General features: G+C 44.3%; 1 protein-coding gene across 1 annotated transcript in view; it reads left to right on the forward strand.

Moving 5' to 3' along the window:
- The window catches only part of LOC111957031 (son of sevenless homolog 1), a gene marked incomplete at its 3' end in the record, with an annotated part of 70857 nt that overhangs the window by 17615 nt on the left and 35813 nt on the right, over positions 1-17429 (forward strand). The window contains exons 2-7 of the mRNA XM_023978114.3: positions 1098-1223; positions 3547-3678; positions 14177-14341; positions 15260-15469; positions 15794-15937; positions 16578-16688. Coding sequence (XP_023833882.2) covers positions 1098-1223; positions 3547-3678; positions 14177-14341; positions 15260-15469; positions 15794-15937; positions 16578-16688 — 888 coding nt within the window. The remainder of the gene's footprint in view (positions 1-1097; positions 1224-3546; positions 3679-14176; positions 14342-15259; positions 15470-15793; positions 15938-16577; positions 16689-17429) is intronic.

Consider the following 17429-nt stretch of genomic DNA (forward strand, 5'->3'; position numbering starts at 1 on the left):
CATATATTTACACCTGTTGTGACATATTGCATTATTTTATGGCTGGTTATGACACCTACTTAAGAGTGTCAAAACCCAAATTTATTCAAATAAGTTTTTTTTTCTGTGAAGAAGTTTCCTTTCCACTCCTATGTAGGTGTCATAACAGCCATAAAATGACACAATATGTCACAACAGGTCTAAATATATGTCATGACAGTGTTATGTCGGCTGTTACGACGTGACACGGTTATGACCGTGTAATAACGTGTTATGACGCTGGGTGTCAAGTAAAGTGTTACTTCATCTTCTCTCTCTTGTGGCACCAATGTGAGGGCTTATGGCAGGGGAAACGCTGCTGCAGTAGCCTAGTGTGTGATGCGGAAATTCAAGCAAACCCAATTCGGACCACCTCTCACAATGGTCTCAATTCGGTTTGCTTTTGGGGCTCTTTTAAGGGGTCTGAGTTCTTTTGGCGTGTTCACACTGCACAAAACATTAAGCGAACGGCACCGAGTTCACAAAAATTACCTGAAAAGGGACTAGGTGTGAAAAACCCAAACTATGCTACACTAGAAAATGTCTCTCCAGTTGCACCCCGAGGTTTTTAACAGTTTGATCTTTTTTTTTTTTTTTTTTAAACATAGACGTCACTTCAACGTCTAGTTTAGATTTGCATTTGATTGCGTCGTCAACTAACGTGTAATCAACAAACATTTGAACTGTGTCATTGGATTTAGGTTCAAAATTGGGTGAAAAAAAATTACGAAATGTCTCAATTCCTTTTATGTTGATTACTTTTTGCAAATTCAATCAGTTTTCCACGTTCATTCTATTCCATGGAAACACCATTGAGTCAACCAGTTTGGGCCCAGCGGCAATCTGTACTGAATTAGTAGCCTAGCCACATCTCTCTTAGTTTCTGTGTAAAGCTGCTGAGCCAGATGCACTCCAAGCTTTTTAACAGTTTATTAAAAAAATTATATGATAATCAACTCCACCTATACTGAACTCATACATGTTTACCACATTCTACCAATCCAACCTTTTTTAACAGTTGATTTTTTTAATTTTTTTTTACTCATACTGAACTAATGCACATCTCTGTCTCTGTGAAGGTGCTGAGCCAGGTGCATCCCAAGCTGTCGTCCCAGGAGGATGCGCTGCAGTACATCGAGGAGCTGATCCTGCTGCTGCTCAGCATGCTCTGCCAGGCACAGCCACGCAGCGTGCAGGACGTGGAGGTGAAGATCTCCGTCAATAGCGCAACAAGACCTAAAACCTTGTTGACCCCCTTTTTTACAGAGTATAAACAGAGGGTGGTTTTGTACACTTCCAAAGCAATAACGAGAGCTTTGGACAAAAAGGTCCAATACATAGAGAAAAAGGGAATGTGTGCTTCAAATGTGATCTTTTACTAAAGCTTAGGCCCAGGTGATAAAATCACAACATTTCAATCACAATTAAGTTGACTCGTTGTGATTGTGTTGTATTAAAAGATCCCGTTTGGGAGCAGAAAAAGAGTGAGCAGACCTTCCCGTTCAGAATCCCTCAGGGCATCAACAACAGATCAATGAACTGCGGCGAGGTAGAAGTTGCCTCTAAATCACAGGTCTGGGATCAGACGACTGTTCCCCTGATCCTCTCACTTTAACCTATGGTCCGGGAAATAAACTGACCCTTGACCAGTGGTTAGGGGCTACTTCTACTTAAAGGGGCAATCAGCAGTTGCTACACTGAACAAAAATATAAACGCAACAATCACTATATAGCCTCAAAACATGGTTAAAACTATAATTTTGATATAATGGATGGGCGGTCCTTGCATCCATAGCTCTGTCTATGAATTTGAGTGGTTACATTTCTCTAGCCCCATCCCTCAGCTTTTTACCAAACCGGGGCAGGGAGTCCGCTTTGTTATTGTTTCAACTGCTGATTGCCGCTTTAACGTCGCTCACAGCGTATCATAGCATTCAGCTTAATTTTATTCTCTAGCAGACCCACTTTTTATTGACAGCTGGTTAAGTCAGGGTTCCCGTAAAGGAGGATGTTGATTTATGTCCCCAACCAAAAAGGGGAAATTGTAAATGTTTGTGAAGTTTAATTTCTTTTCAGCTCAGATCATGGTGTTCTTTAGGCGGTTTGTTTTGCACTGAGATATAACTCTGTTTTTGTCCATTTGTATTCTTATGAATCCAATCCATTTACCCAAAGTGAAAGGTAGAAAAGTTAAGCTATTTGCGGACATATGTATTTTGACTCCTATTGCTTTGACAATCATTTGAACAGAACACGCAACAGTCTCATATTTTGAATATGATGACCTTTTTAGTTCTAGTTTGGTTTTATGTCATTTAACAGTATGTTTTCTTGCGCATCATCACACTAATGGCCACTGCTATTGTGTTGATTTATTTTACAATGATAACTGACATGAGTTAATGCAGAAAACATCTGAAATCTTTCTTTGTTCAGTCCATGTTTTAGAGGGCCAACCTGTTTTCACCTCTTGTTTTTGTTTTGTCCACCTTGACTCATTTTCGCGAGCAGACGGATCACGTGAAATCCACAGGTGCTTTTTCGGGTCCATGGCCCTCGCCATGGGGCATGGTAAAGTCAAACCATGGATATGTGGTCTCTTTTTACCATGTTTACGCCTCCCTTAGTTCTGTGCTCTCACTTTCTGTTGACCTCTCCCTGTGACCCAGTCTGTAAGAACTTTAACCCTTGACCTGTGCCCCCTTTTTAACCATTGACCTGCCAGGGTTGATGATTGGCCACACTCATTTGTGCTTGTGTGTATTGTAATTTGTGACCCGTTGGATCCAACGGATTGCGGGAAATTTGTATTGTTTGTTTACTATGTATGTACCCTACATAAGAACTACATAACACATTCATAAGGAGTTCCTTAACACCTTTGTAGGCACAACATACATGTTTGATTCCCTCTAATATACAACACAAACATTTTGTAAATGCCTAGGCCTCAGAAAGCCTATGTCAACTTGAAGTTGTTGACATAAGCGCGTATTCATTTTTATGTAGTGCTTATGAAGATGTCCTCTGTTAACTGTGGATGTATTTTGTAGTGCTCACCCTTTTTTAAAGGGTTACAGTAACTCTTAGACCAACTCCTACGTCAAGGGAAGGACATCCTGGTAGTGCCTCTAGTGGAAAGTGTGACTTGACATGTACATGTCACGTACCCGCCCTCCCATTGACATAACCTGTTCGATGTCCCTTTTTAAGGGAAAAGTCCCTTGTGAAATGTCTGCGACAAAAAAAAAAAAAGTGGTGTAAAGTGTCATAGGGCAGTTTGAAGGAGAAGGAGGCATGTTTACATATTTCCTGGTACTCTAATGCTGCTGCATCCATAGAGTACCAGGAAATATGTAATTAAAGTAAATAAGAGATAAGTAAGGCCCTGTCTGCAGCCCAAATGGCAACCTATTCCCTATGTATTCCACTACATTTGACAATGGCCCATAGGGCTCTGGTCAAAAGTATTGCACTATTAAAGGGCTCTCGATCTCCCTCACTCCTTCCCTCCTTTCCTCCCCTCAGGAGCGAGTGCAGAAGAGTTTCCCTCACCCTATCGACAAATGGGCTATCGCTGATGCCCAGGCGGCCATTGAAAAGAGGAAGAGGAGGAATCCTTTGGCCTTGCCCGTGGATAAGATCCACCCGCTGCTCAAGGTAACCCATAATCCCAAATGTCTGGGTCATGTTCAGTAGGGCAAAGCAATTTGAAATGGAAAGCGTAAATGTACGTTTCTTACTGGACACTTTTAGCAGGATCTGACATTAATGGTTGCCCGCTGGCCAGTAAAAACATGCTGGGCCAATATCTTCTCAGCACTTTTTTTCTTTCCAGTTTACCTTCTCTGTCGCAGTATGCTATTGAAAACCATTGAAGACTGCACATGCTCATGCTATTTGTATTTGAGCGAAATGATTGGCCGTTCATTCAACCACGCTCCTCGCCAATCACAACTTCTTGAGCATGCGAGCAGTACATGAATTGATGCCTTCACACGGCACACATGAGCTGTCGAGAGTGAAAAGAAGTGCTCAACAATCTACTCACTAAGCTTATTTATTTTAGGGAAAGTAGTGAACATACTAGCAAAAATTATACATTGTCTATATTGCTAAATTATATTAGTTTTTTTAATACAGTATATACCATAATGACCAAATGTAGCCTATTACTCGCTGAATATATATATATATACACTGCTCAAAAAAATAAAGGGAACACTTAAACAACACAATGTAACTCCAAGTCAATCACACTTCTGTGAAATCAAACTGTCCACTTAGGAAGCAACACTGATTGACAATAAATTTCACATGCTGTTGTGCAAATGGAATAGACAACAGGTGGAAATTATAGGCAATTAGCAAGACACCCCCAATAAAGGAGTGGTTCTGCAGGTGGTGACCACAGACCACTTCTAGTTCCTATGCTTCCTGGCTGATGTTTTGGTCACTTTTGAATGCTGGCGGTGCTTTCACTCTAGTGGTAGCATGAGACGGAGTCTACAACCCACACAGTGGCTCAGGTAGTGCAGCCCATCCAGGATGGCACATCAATGCGAGCTGTGGCAAGAAGGTTTGCTGTGTCTGTCAGCGTAGTGTCCAGAGCATGGAGGCGCTACCAGGAGACAGGCCAGTACATCAGGAGACGGTGGAGGAGGCCGTAGGAGGGCAACAACCCAGCAGCAGGACCGCTACCTCCGCCTTTGTGCAAGGAGGAGCACTGCCAGAGCCCTGCAAAATTACCTCGGTAGTCTAAACTGTGGCAGTTAATGGAGGAGTTTTCAGTCAGTCTCTCCTTTGGCACTAGAGTCCTGCATCAGGCAACAACAACAAAAACTGTTGGTGGTCCTGGAGTTAAGAGAGAACTTGGGTAAATACAATGGGGGAATTTCACTTCATGTGGATTGATGATTTTCAAAAAAAATAGGCACGGTAGTCTTTTGGTTTCTCTCCATCTAAAAACAGAAATAAATAATTCTAAATAACAAACTGAATTTATTTACAAATTAGTAAGAATGTCTCACCCCATGTTCAAGAATGGCCTTTTTCCCTTTATTCAGATTACAAATGCTCACTTTTGATTATTTGAAATGAAATCATATCCAACATATCCTTATTTTTAAACAAGCCATTATTTTTAAACGAGCCATCCAGGGCCGACAGAACTTGTCTGTCGGCCCTGGATTAAAGACCAAAATTGGTTAAAGAAAATTGTGATGAATAAAAATATATACCACCGTCTCTTGCGCATGTAATTTTCCTTTCATAATGCGTTCTTATTTACAAAGCGACTATTAACCCTCCATTATTATTAGATTAAGCCCCTTAGGGGAAATCTGGTCTGTGAGAATATCTAACGAAAAATGCCCCTTATATATTAGTTTTGAATCCTTCAATCCTCTAAATGTAATTATTGGCGGAGAGTCAGGCCGCATTGGCGGAGTTGAAGAGGGCGAGGAACGAGATGGTGTCACAATCCATGCCAGGCAAACATGCACTTGTTTATTTCAACTACATTTTAGTGGCAACAAGTTCGATCGAGTTTAAATCAGGAGACCTACAAAATATTTGTAGATATACTGTAGGCCTACCGTAGGCGACATGAGTCTCACTAGTGTTGAGTAATGTGCTGTTAAAAGTTGTAGGTCTTTTTTAATTAATTAATTTTTATTTAACCTTTTATTTTACTTCATGAAGGTCTACTTACGGTACTCTGCTGGCATCTTGACCCAGTTTATGCCCTCATTTTCAATGCAAACCATAACGAATTACTATGGGAATAAATGGAAGAGGCAAGTGGAAGGGGGAAAAAGTAAGGAACTTCTCTGTCGGCCCTGGAGGCCTTTGGCAGGACAATAGACACGACGTTGTCCCAAAAACACCTCTCTCACCAGCTTTGATCTGGGCCTGCAGTAACCAAAGTTCTTAGATTGTCAGAAGAATTATTGGGTCAACTAGAGAACAGTACAAAACAAGAGAACACACATGGTTAATGTTCTGGGGGGGGGGAATAAATATATATTTGAAAAAATGTCTTACAGAGCCTTTCCATAAGTCCACTCAAGTTTATTCAACTGTCTTCTGACTGTGATTAGAGCGATGTTGATTGCCTTTGCCGATCGCTCATCATCTTCAACCATCAGTGAGTCCATCTTAGAGTCCACCAAATGCATTGTTTTCTAATAAGGTCACAGTTATGAAAACTTAGGACACTAAAGAGGCCTTTCTGCTGAAATCCCCAGGGTCCCTACTCATCTGCGTAAACGTGCCTTAGGCATGCTGCAAGGAGGCATGAGGACTGCCGATATGGCCAGGAAGAAGCCACTGCTCCAAAACCGCGATTAAAAAGGCAGACTATGGTTTGCAACTGCACATGGGGGACAAAGATCATACTTTTTGGAGAAATGTCCTCTGGTCTGATGAAACAAAAATAGAACTGTTTTGCCATAATGACCATTGTTATGTTTGGAGGGAAAAGGGGGAGGCTTGCAAGCCGAAGAACACCATCCCAACCGTGAAGTATGGGGGTGGCAGCATCATGTTGTGGGGGTGCTTTGCTGCAGGAGGGACTGGTGCACTTCACAAAATGGAATGGCACAATGAGCAAGGAAAATTATGTGGATATATTGAAGCAACATCTCAAAACGTCAGGAAGTTAAAGCTTGGTTGCAAATGGGTTTTCTTAATGGACAATGACTCCAAGCATACTTCCAAAGTTGTGGCAAAATGGCTTAAGGTTGACAAAGTAAAGGTATTGGAGTGGCCATCACAAAGCCCTGACCTCAACCCTGTACAACATTTTTAGGCAGAACTGATAAAGCGTGTGCTAGCAAGGAGGCCTACAAACCTGACTCAGTTACACCAGCTCTGTCAGGAGGAATGGGGCAAAATTCACCCAACTTATTGTGGAAGGCTACCCAAAACGTTTGACCCAAGTTAAACAATTTAAAGGCAATGCTACCAAATACTAATTGAGTGTATGTAAAATTCTGACCCACTGGGAATGTGATGAAAGAAATAAAAGCTGAAATAAATAATTCTCAACTATTATTCTGACAATTCATATTCTTAAAATAAAGTGGTGATCCTAACTGACCTAAAACAGGGAATTTTTACTAGGATTAAATGTCAGGAATTGTGAAACTGAGTTAAAATGTCTTTGGCTAAGGTGTATGTACACTTCTGACTAACTGTGTGTGTGTGTATATGTATATGTATAAACTCAGCAAAAAAAGAAACATCCTCTCACTGTCAACTGTGTTTATTTTCAGAAAACTTAACATGTGTAAATATTTGTTTGAACATAACAAGATTCAACAACTGAGACATAAACTGAACAAGTTCCACAGACATGTGACGAGCAGAAATGGAATGTGTCCCTGAACACAGGAGGTGTCAAAATAAAAAGTAACAGTCAGTATCTGGTGTGGCCACCAGCTGCATTAAGTACTGCAGTGCATCTCCTCATGGACTGCACCAGATTAGCCCGTTCTTGCTGTGAGATGTTACCCCACTCTTCCACCAAGGCACCTGCAAGTTTCCGGACACTTCTGGGGGGAATGGCCCTAGCCCTCACCTTCCGATCCAACAGGTTCCAGACGTGCTCAATGGGATTGAGATCCGGGCTCTTCGCTGGCCATGGCAGAACACTGACATTCCTGTCTTGCAATACGTCACGCACAGAACGAGCAGTATGGCTGGTGGCATTGTCATGCTGGAGGATCATGTCATGATGAGCCTGCAGGAAGGGTACCACATGAGGGAGGATGTCGTCTTCCCTGTAACGCTTAGCGTTGAGATTGCCTGCAATGACAACAAGCTCAGTCCGATGATGCTGTGACACACTGCCCCAGACCATGACGGACCCTCCACCTCCAAATCGATCCCGCTCCAGAGTACAGGCCTCGGTGTAATGCTCATTCCTTCGATGATAAAAGCGAATCCGACCATCACCCCTGGTGAGACAAAACCGCGACTCGTCAGTGACGAGCACTTTTTGCCAGTCCTGTCTGGTCCAGCGACGATGGGTTTGTGTCCATAGGTGACGTTGTTGTCGGTGATGTCTGGTGAGGACCTGCCTACAACAGGCCTTCAAGGCCTCAGTCCAGCCTCTCTCAGCCTATTTCGGACAGTATGAGCACTGATGGAGGGACTGTGCGTTCCTGGTGTAACTCAGGCAGTTGTTGTTGCCATCCTGTCATTGTCCTACAGGTAAGATGTTCGAATATACCGATCCTGTGCAGGTCTTGTCACACGTGGTTTGCCACTGCGAGGACGATCAGCTGTCCGTCCTGTCTCCCTGTAGAGCTGTCTTAGGCGTCTCACAGTACGGACATTGCAATTTATTGCCCTGGCCACATCTGCAGTCCTCATGCCTCCTTGCAGCATGCCTAAGGCACTTTCACGCAGATGAGCAGGGGCCCTGGGCATCTTTCTTTTGGTGTTTTTCAGAGTCAGTAGAAAGGCCTCTTTAGTGTCCAAAGTTTTCTGTGACCTTAATTGCCTACCGTCTGTAAGCTGTTAGTGTCTTAATGACCGTTCCACAGGTGCATGTTCATGGTTCATTCAACAAGCATGTGAAACAGTGTTTAAACACATTTATAATGGAGATCTCTGAAGTTATTTGGAATTTTACGAATTATCTTTGAAAGACAGTGTCCTGAAAAGGGGACGTTTATTTTTTTGCTGTGTGTGAGTGTGTGTATATATACACACACACACAAATCTTGATTAGATCATTTTCAACCCACTGAGTCAATACATGTTAGAATCACCTGAGGCTGTGAGTCTTTCTGGGCAAGTCTCTAAGAGCTTTGCAGACCTGGATTGTACAATATTTGCACATTATTCAAAAAATTCTTCAAGCTCTGAAGTTGGTGGTTGATCATTGCTAGACATCCATTTTCAATTCTTGTCATAAATCGGCTTAAAAATCTATGTCTGTAACTAGGCCACTCAGGAACATGCAATGTTGTCTTGGTAAGCAACTCCAGTGTATATTTGGTCTTGTGAAAGGTGAATTTGTCTCCCAGTGTCTGTTGGAAAGTAGACTGAACCAAGTTTTCCTCTAGGATTTTGCCTGTGCTTAGCTATATTCCTACACTCTTTTTATTTATAAAAAAATTAACTTCCCTTGTCGGAGACGAGCATACCCATAACATGATGCAGCCACCACCATACTTGCAAATATGAAGAGTGGTACTCAGTGATGTGTTGGATTTTCCCAAAACATAAACCTTTTGTATTCAGGACAAAGTTAAGTATTACTTTAGTGCCTTACTGCAAACAGGATGCATGTTTTTGAATATTTCTATTCTGTACAGGCTTCCCTCTTCACTGTGTTATTTAGGTTAGTGTTGTAGAGTAACTACAATGTTGATCCATCCTCAGAAATCAAATGTTATTTGTCACATACACTTGTTTAGCAGATGTTATTGCAGTGATTTCAAGTCTATGTACATAGGGCAGCAGCCTCTGTGCTAGTGATGGCTATTTAACACTGATGGCTTTGAGAAACTGCTTTTCAGTCTCTTGGTTCCAGCTTTGATGTACCTGTACTGACTTCGCCTTCTGGATGATAGCGGGGTGAACAGGCAGTGGCTCAGTGGTTGTTGTCCTTGATTATCTTTTTGGCCTTCCTGTAGTAGTTTTCCCCCAGTGAGGCGTTGGGCAGACCACACCATCCTCTGGAGAGCCCTGCGGTTGCGGGCTGTGCAGTTGCCATACCAGGCGTGATACAGCCCGACAGGATGCTCTCAATTGTGCATCTGTAAAAGTTTGAGGGTTTTAGGTGCCAAGCCACATTTTTTCAGCCTCCTGAGGTTGACGTGGCGCTGTTGCGCTTTCTTCACCACACTGTCTGTGTGGATGGACCATTTCAGTTTGTCAGTGATGTGTACGCCGAGGAACTTTAAGCTTTCCACTTTCTCCACTGCGGTCCCGTCGATGTGGATAGGGGGTGCTCCTTCTGCTGTTTCCTGAAGTCCACGATCAGCTTCTTTTGTTTTGTTGATGTTGGGTGAGAGGTTATTTTCCTGGCACCACACTCCCAGGGCCCTCACCTCCTCCCTCTAGGCTGTCTCGTCATTGTTGGTAATCAGCCCTACTGCTGTAGTAGTCTGCAAATTTGATGATTTGAGTTGGAGGCGTGCGTAGCCACACAGTCATGGGTGAACACGGAATACAGGAGGGGGCTTAGCACGCATCCTTGTGGGGCCCCAGTGTGGAGGATCAGCGAAGTGGAGGTGTTGTTTCATACCTTCACGTCCAGTTGGCAGCCCGACAGGAAGTCTAGGACCCAGTTGCACAGGGCGGGGTTCAGACCCAGGGCCTCAAGCTTAGTGATGAGCTTAGGGCAGTGTAGTGCGATGGCAATTGCATCATCTGTGGATCTATTGGGCCGGTAAGCACATTGAAGTGAGTCTAGGGTGTCAGGTAAGGTAGAGGTGATATGATCCTTGACTAGTTTCTCAAAGCATTTCATGATGACATAAGTGAGTGCTACGGGGCGATAGTCATTTTGTTCAGTTACCAATGCGTTCTTGGGTACAGGAAGAACGGTGGACATCTTGAGCATGTGGGGACAGCAGTCTGGGATAGGGAGAGATTGAAAATGTCCGTAAACACTCCATCCAGCTGGTCTCCGCATGCTCTGAGGACGCGGCTATGATCCTTGACTGGGCCGGCAGCCTTGCGAGGGTTAACATGCTTAAATGTCTTACTCGCGTCGGCCACGAAGAAGGAGAGCCCACAGTCTTTGGTAGTGGGCCGCGTCGGTGGCACTGTGCTATCCTCAAAGAGGGCGAAGGTGTTTAGCTTGTCGGGAAGCAAGACGTCGGTGTCCACGACGTGGCTGGATTTCCCTTTGTAGTCCGTGGCTGTCTGTAGACCCTCCCACATACATCTATTGCCTGAGCTGTTGAATTGCGACTCCACTTTGTCTCTTTACTAATGTTTTGCCTGTTTGATTGCCTTACGGAGGGAATAACTACACTGTTTGTATTCAACCATATTCCCAGTCACCTTGCCATGGTTAAATGCGATGATTTGCGCTTTCAGTTTTCCCGCGAATGCTGCCATCTATCCACGGTTTCTGGTTAGGGAAGGTTTTAATAGTCACAGTGGGTACAACATTGATACGGTAACTGAGTTCATCAGGAAATGTATCAGTGTGTATTAATTTATGTTATTCTTAGAGGCTACCCGAAACATATCCCAGTCCGCGTGATCAAAACAATCTTGAAGCATGGATTTCTGATTGGTCAAACAAGCGTTGAATAGTCCTTAGCACAGGTCCTTCCTGTTTGAGTTTATGCTTCTAGGAAGGGAGGACAAAAATGGAGTCGTGATCAGATTTGCCGAAGGGAGGGCCTTGTAGGCATCCCGGAAGTTGGAGTAGCAGTGGTCGAGTGTTTTAGCAGCGCGAGTACTACAGTCAATGTGTTGATAGACCTTTGGCTGCGCTTTTCTCAGATTTGCTTTGTTAAAATCTCCAGCTACAATAAATGCGGCCTTAGGATATGTGGCTCCAGTTTGCATAAAGTCCAGTGAAGTTCTTTGAGGGCCGCCGTGGTATCGACTTGAGGGGGAATATACACACACGGCTGTGACTATAACCGAAGAGAATTCTCTTGGATGGTAATACGGTCGGCATTTAATTGAGGTATTCTAGGCCGGGTGAACAAAAGGTGTTGAGTTCCTGTACGTTAACACAATCACGCCATGAGTAGTTAATCATGAAACATACACCCCTGCCCTTCTTCCCGGAGAGATATTTATTTCTGTCTGCGCGATGAACTGAGGACCCAACTGGCTGTACGGAGTCAGACAGTATATCTCAAGAGTGCCATGTTTCCTTGAAACAGAGTATGTTACAATCCCTGATGTCTCTCTGGATGGAAATCCTCGCCCTGAGCTCGTCAACTTTATTATCCAGAGACTGAACATTAGCGAGTAATATACTCAGATGAAGAATATACTCTTGAATCAGTTAAATTGCCCTGGGGGGTATGAACAAAGGGTCCGATGAGGGAAGGTTGTATTCCTGGTCGTAATGCTGGTGAGTTACCACCGCTCTGATATCCAAAAGTTCTTCCCGGCTGTATTTAATAACACACATTTCCTGGGCTAATAATGTAAGAAATAACACAAAAAAACAAATACTGTAAAGTTTCCTATCTGTCGGCGCCATTTTCATTAATAGCTCTCACAGATATTCGATTCTGTAAATGTTCTAAAATCACTGTTGGCCTCATGGTGAAATCCCTGAGCGGTTTCCTTCTTCTCCGGCAACTGAGTTAGGAAGGATACCTGTATCTTTGTAGTGACTGTGTGTATTGATAACTGCACCATGCTCAAAGTGATATTCAATGTCTGCTTTATTTTTTTACCCATCTACCTACCAATAGGTGCCCTTTGCGAACCATTGGAAAACCTTGCTGGTCTTTGTGGTTTAATCTGTGCTTGAAATTCACTGCTTGACTGGGGGACCTTACTAATTGTATGTGTGGGGTACAGAGATGGGGTAGTCATTTAAAAATCATGTTAAACTTCTATTTTTGCACAAGGTGAGTCCATGCAACTTATTATGTGACTTGTTAAATACATGTTTACTCTTGAATTTATTTAGGCTTGCCATAACAAAAGGTTAAATACTTATTGACCCAAGACATTTCACCTTTTTTTATTAATTTGTAAACATTTCTCAAAACAATTCCACTTTGAAGTTATGGGGTATTGATCAGTGACACAAAATCAAAATTCAAAAAAATGTGTAAAAACTCATGGGGTGTGAATACTTTCTGAAGTCACAGTAAAAAGTCCTGAATGTTGCAAGTAGGACTGTCTGTCATATATTAATTTATTCATTAATTCTAGCTGTTCTACACAGTATATCTGAAAGTGTTGTAATCCTCCTGCGCAGGGCCTGGTTACTGATGTCTGTGTTCTACACTTCAGGAAGTGACAATGTTATGAAACAGAAAAAGGATTGATTGGACTGCTTTTGAAGTGACTCAATAAACAAAATAGACATTTTGTGTTGTCCAAAAATGTTTTCTGTTTCGGTTCTTACTGAATGAACACAGCCCTGGTACAGGTATTGGCCACTTTTCTCACAATACCTATACTGACCAATAGAGGGAGACGTTGAACTGTGTTGTGGAATTGGTCACTTATTGAAAATCCAGGATGAACCTGTGATGCTTAACAAAATGTCTCCCCCCATGCCAAATACTTTGAAATTATATTAAAGGGGCAATCTGCAGTTGAAACAAAGTTTTGGTTAAAAGCTGTGGGGTGGGTATGGAGAAATGTAGAAAGGCCAGTATGAGGGTTTGCACACAGGCTAGAATGAAGTGTGGCTGTAGAGATATCTGTAGAGTTCTCAAACCACGAGAAGTAAAATTCCAAGGAGAGGCAAAGATTGACTTAATTTAGACCATGCTTCAAAGAATACAAAAGGTTGAAGTTCTGAAAGACCTCAACTTTCTTGCACTTTTATGTTTTTGTACTCTGTCACCTATTGCCCCTTTAAATAAGGAATGATAGCAGTCTAAAATGTAAAGCCTAACTAACACCTAACCATAGATGCTTTGAGTGACCAAGCAACCTTTAAAAAAAAAAACATGCCTCTTTTTGGATACTTGAGAAGAATATTCCACTTATATTCTTTTAGACCTTTTTTGCTCTGAGCTCCTAGTGCTCTTTGTTTTAGAAATATACACATACATTCATGTGCAGCAACAACAGAATTACTGTGGTTGACATCATTTTAAGAACACAGGTTATACAATTCTTAGCGAATTACCTTGCATCACCGTCTCACATGACTTAATTGCTATTCAAGTACCTGTTGTGCCCAATTGCTGTTCAATGATGTGTACCGGTAACTAAAACGCTTGAAGGAATTCTTACCCTGCACATTCTGCATTCTGTGGACCATTTAGGCCGACACCGTTTACATTAGTTTGAAAGTACAGTGGTCGGATTGTACAGTAGTTAAACCACACTGACCCTGCTTACCCAGGACTCATTTTGCCATGATTCCTGTTCTGTATTCAGGAGGCACTCGGGTACAATATCAACCACCAGTACAGTAGGTGTACGTGTACATTGTGGACTCATTTTCCCATAATTCCTCTCCCTTGTCCAGGAGGTACTAGGGTACAAGATTGACCACCAGGTGTCGGTGTACATCGTGGCCGTGTTGGAGTACATCTCAGCAGACATCCTGAAGCTGGCAGGGAACTACGTGAGGAACATCCGCCACTACGAGATCTCCCAGCAGGACATCACCGTGGCCATGTGTGCCGATAAGGTGAGAGGAACGCCTGTGTTGTGCATCACAATGTGTTGTAATGCGTTATGAAGAGGGTCTTCAACATCGGCTACAATGAGATCTCCCAGCAGGACATCACTGGCCATATATGCCAATAAACAATTTCTAGTTATGTAAGTGTTATTCTTCAAGATTCAATGACTGTACCAATCCCAGATTGTCCCTTTTTGTTGCTGTGAGTATGAAATTAGATTAGCTTGTAAATGCTATTGTTGTTGTTGGCCTTAGTATGGCTGGTGGTGTGTGATGGTGAGAAGGCCCAGGAACCACACTGACTGGCCAATATTCCACTACAGCTGGAGTCTATAGGGTCATTTCTGAACATAAACTGATGAAGAATGCCAGCTGAATGAGCGAGTGTGTGTGTGTGTGTGTGTGTGTGTGTGTGTGTGTGTGTGTGCTCGCGCTTCTAAGCTTTGGTCTCTCAGGATCTATTTCAATTCAAGAAGTAAACTGAAATTACAATTTTACATTTTCTTTATAGAACATTTCTGAAGAAAATTGGAATTTGAATTTCAGTTTACCTCCTGAATTGACTGAACTAAAATTAATTGACTCCAACCTGGTGTCTATGCTGATGTCCCTCTGTGTGACTATTCAACCTATAATTATTTCTTTTTATTTAACTAGGCAAGTCAGTTGAGAACAAAATCTTATTTACAATGACGGCCTACACCGGCCAAACCCGGACGACGCTGGGCCAATTGTGCGCCACCCTACGGGACTCCCAATCACAGCCAGATATGATACAGCCAGGATTTGAACCAGGGACTGTAGTGACGCCTCTTGCACTGAGATGCAGCACCTTAGACCGCTGCGCCACTCGGGAGCAAAAAGTATATTTTTGAGTAATTGGTAAGAATATGTCTGGCCGCTTCTATTCCCCCCCATCTCCAGGTTCTGATGGACATGTTCCACCAGGATGAGGAGGACATCAGCGGTTTCCCCCTGATGGACGAGGAGCCATCCACCAATGAGGAGCAGACCTACTACGACCTGGTCAAGACCTTCATGGCCGAGGTCCGACAGTACCTGCGCGACCTCAACCTCATCATCAAGGTGTTCCGCGAACCCTTCGCCTCCGACGCCGTGCTTTTCCCCCACCATGTGAGTAGTGATGGCGGTAGATGGAGATAGACACACACACACACTTGCGCATACATGCACACACGTGTGCAGCGATGGTCTTCCGTCATGACTTTGTTTGACTCTACTTTAGTCTTTTTCCACTACTTCTCCCCTCTCTACCACCACTCTCTCACTTCTCTACTGCCCCCTTCCTGCATTACTGTGCTCCCCATCTCCCCCTTCCACCTATCTCTCTATCACCCCCCTCTTCCCCCAACTCTCTCGCTGCCTCCCTCCCGTTCCTTAATTCCCTGTCTCCCATCCTCTCTCTCGCTCTCTCCCCCTCTCTACTACCCCCTGCAGGACGTGGAGAACATCTTCAGCCGCATCGTGGACATCCACGAGGTCACCCTTAAGCTGCTGGGCCTTATTGAAGACACGGTGGAGATGACAGATGAGGGGAGCCCACACCCGCTGGTGGGCAGCTGCTTTGAAGACCTGGCCGAGGTCGGTGTGTGTTTGTGTGGGGGTGTGTTTGTGTGGGGGTGTGTTTGTGGGTGGGTGGGTGCATGTGTGTATATGTGGTGTTTGTGGGAGCCCAGCTTGTTTGTGGTGGGCAGCTGCTTCAAAGACCTGGCCAAGGTAGGTGTGTGGTTGGGGGGATTGTTATGCATGTGTTTGTAAAGCTGTCTGTGTTAAGAAATTGCTGTCTGCAAAAAAAGTATGTTAGTGCGGATATGTGTGTGTTTACAAGCATATATATTGTATATTTATTTCTGCAAATAAATTGCTCCCAGGCACCCAAAGACAGCTAAGGCTTAGGCATTAGCTTGGGGAGCTAACATGAGTTTTCAGGTACCAGGCAAGGTTGCTCATTTTACAAGTGTGGTTCACTGAACCACTTCTGTTACTCTTACACCTGTGTCTGAAAATACATTGCTCCTGTGCACCACAAGGCTGTGTTAGTCCGCCGAGCTTAAGCCTCGGGCCGAGACATTAGCTCGGGGAGCTAACGCAAGTCTTCAGGTCCCAGGCAAGGTTACTTGTCATTCACTGACCCCACTTACACCCTACGGTTGTGGCCAGTGTCAGCAGCACGACTGTTAAAACACATGACATTTGATACAGCTTTCTTTTTTATTTCCAGGAGCTGGCCTTCGACCCCTACGAGACGTATGCTCAAGACATCCTGCGGACTGGCTTCCACGATCACTTCCTCAACCAGTTGTCTAAACCGGGAGCTGCCTTCTACCTCCAGGTCAGAGACCACAGCCCCCAGCCTGCTGACCCCACTCCCAAGCCTGCTCATTACCCCCCCAGCCTACTGACCACACTCCCAAGCCTGCTCATGACTCCCCCAGCCTACTGACCACACTCCCAAGCCTGCTCATTACTCCCCCAGCCTACTGACCACACCTCCAGTGTCATTACTCCCCCAGCTACTGACCACACTCCCAAGCCTGCTCATGACTCCCGGCCTACTGACCACACTCCCAAGCCTGCTCATTACTCCCCCAGCCTACTGACCCCACTCCCAAGCCTGCTCATGACTCCCCCAGCCTACTGACCACACTCCAAGCCTGCTCATGACTCCCCAGCCTACTGACCCCACTCCCAAGCCTGCTCATGACTCCCCCAGCCTACTGACCAACATCCCAAGCCTGCTCATTACTCCCCAGCCTACTGACCCACTCCCAAGCCTGCTCATTACTCCCCAGCCTACTGACCCACTCCCAAGCCTGCTCATTACTCCCCCAGCCTACTGACACTCCCAAGCCTGCTCATGACTCCCCAGCCTACTGACCCACTCCCAAGCCTGCTCATTACTCCCCAGCCTACTGACCACTCCCAAGTCGCTCATTACTCCCAGCTACTGACCCACTCCCAAGCGCTCATGACTCCCCAGCCTACTGACTACACTCCCAAGCCTGCTCATACTCCCCCAGCCTACTGACCCCATCCCAAGCCTGCTCATGACTCCCCCAGCCTACTGACCCAC

This window comes from Salvelinus sp. IW2-2015, linkage group LG1 (genome assembly GCF_002910315.2).
Source record: "Salvelinus sp. IW2-2015 linkage group LG1, ASM291031v2, whole genome shotgun sequence".
NCBI lineage: Eukaryota > Metazoa > Chordata > Actinopteri > Salmoniformes > Salmonidae > Salvelinus > Salvelinus sp. IW2-2015.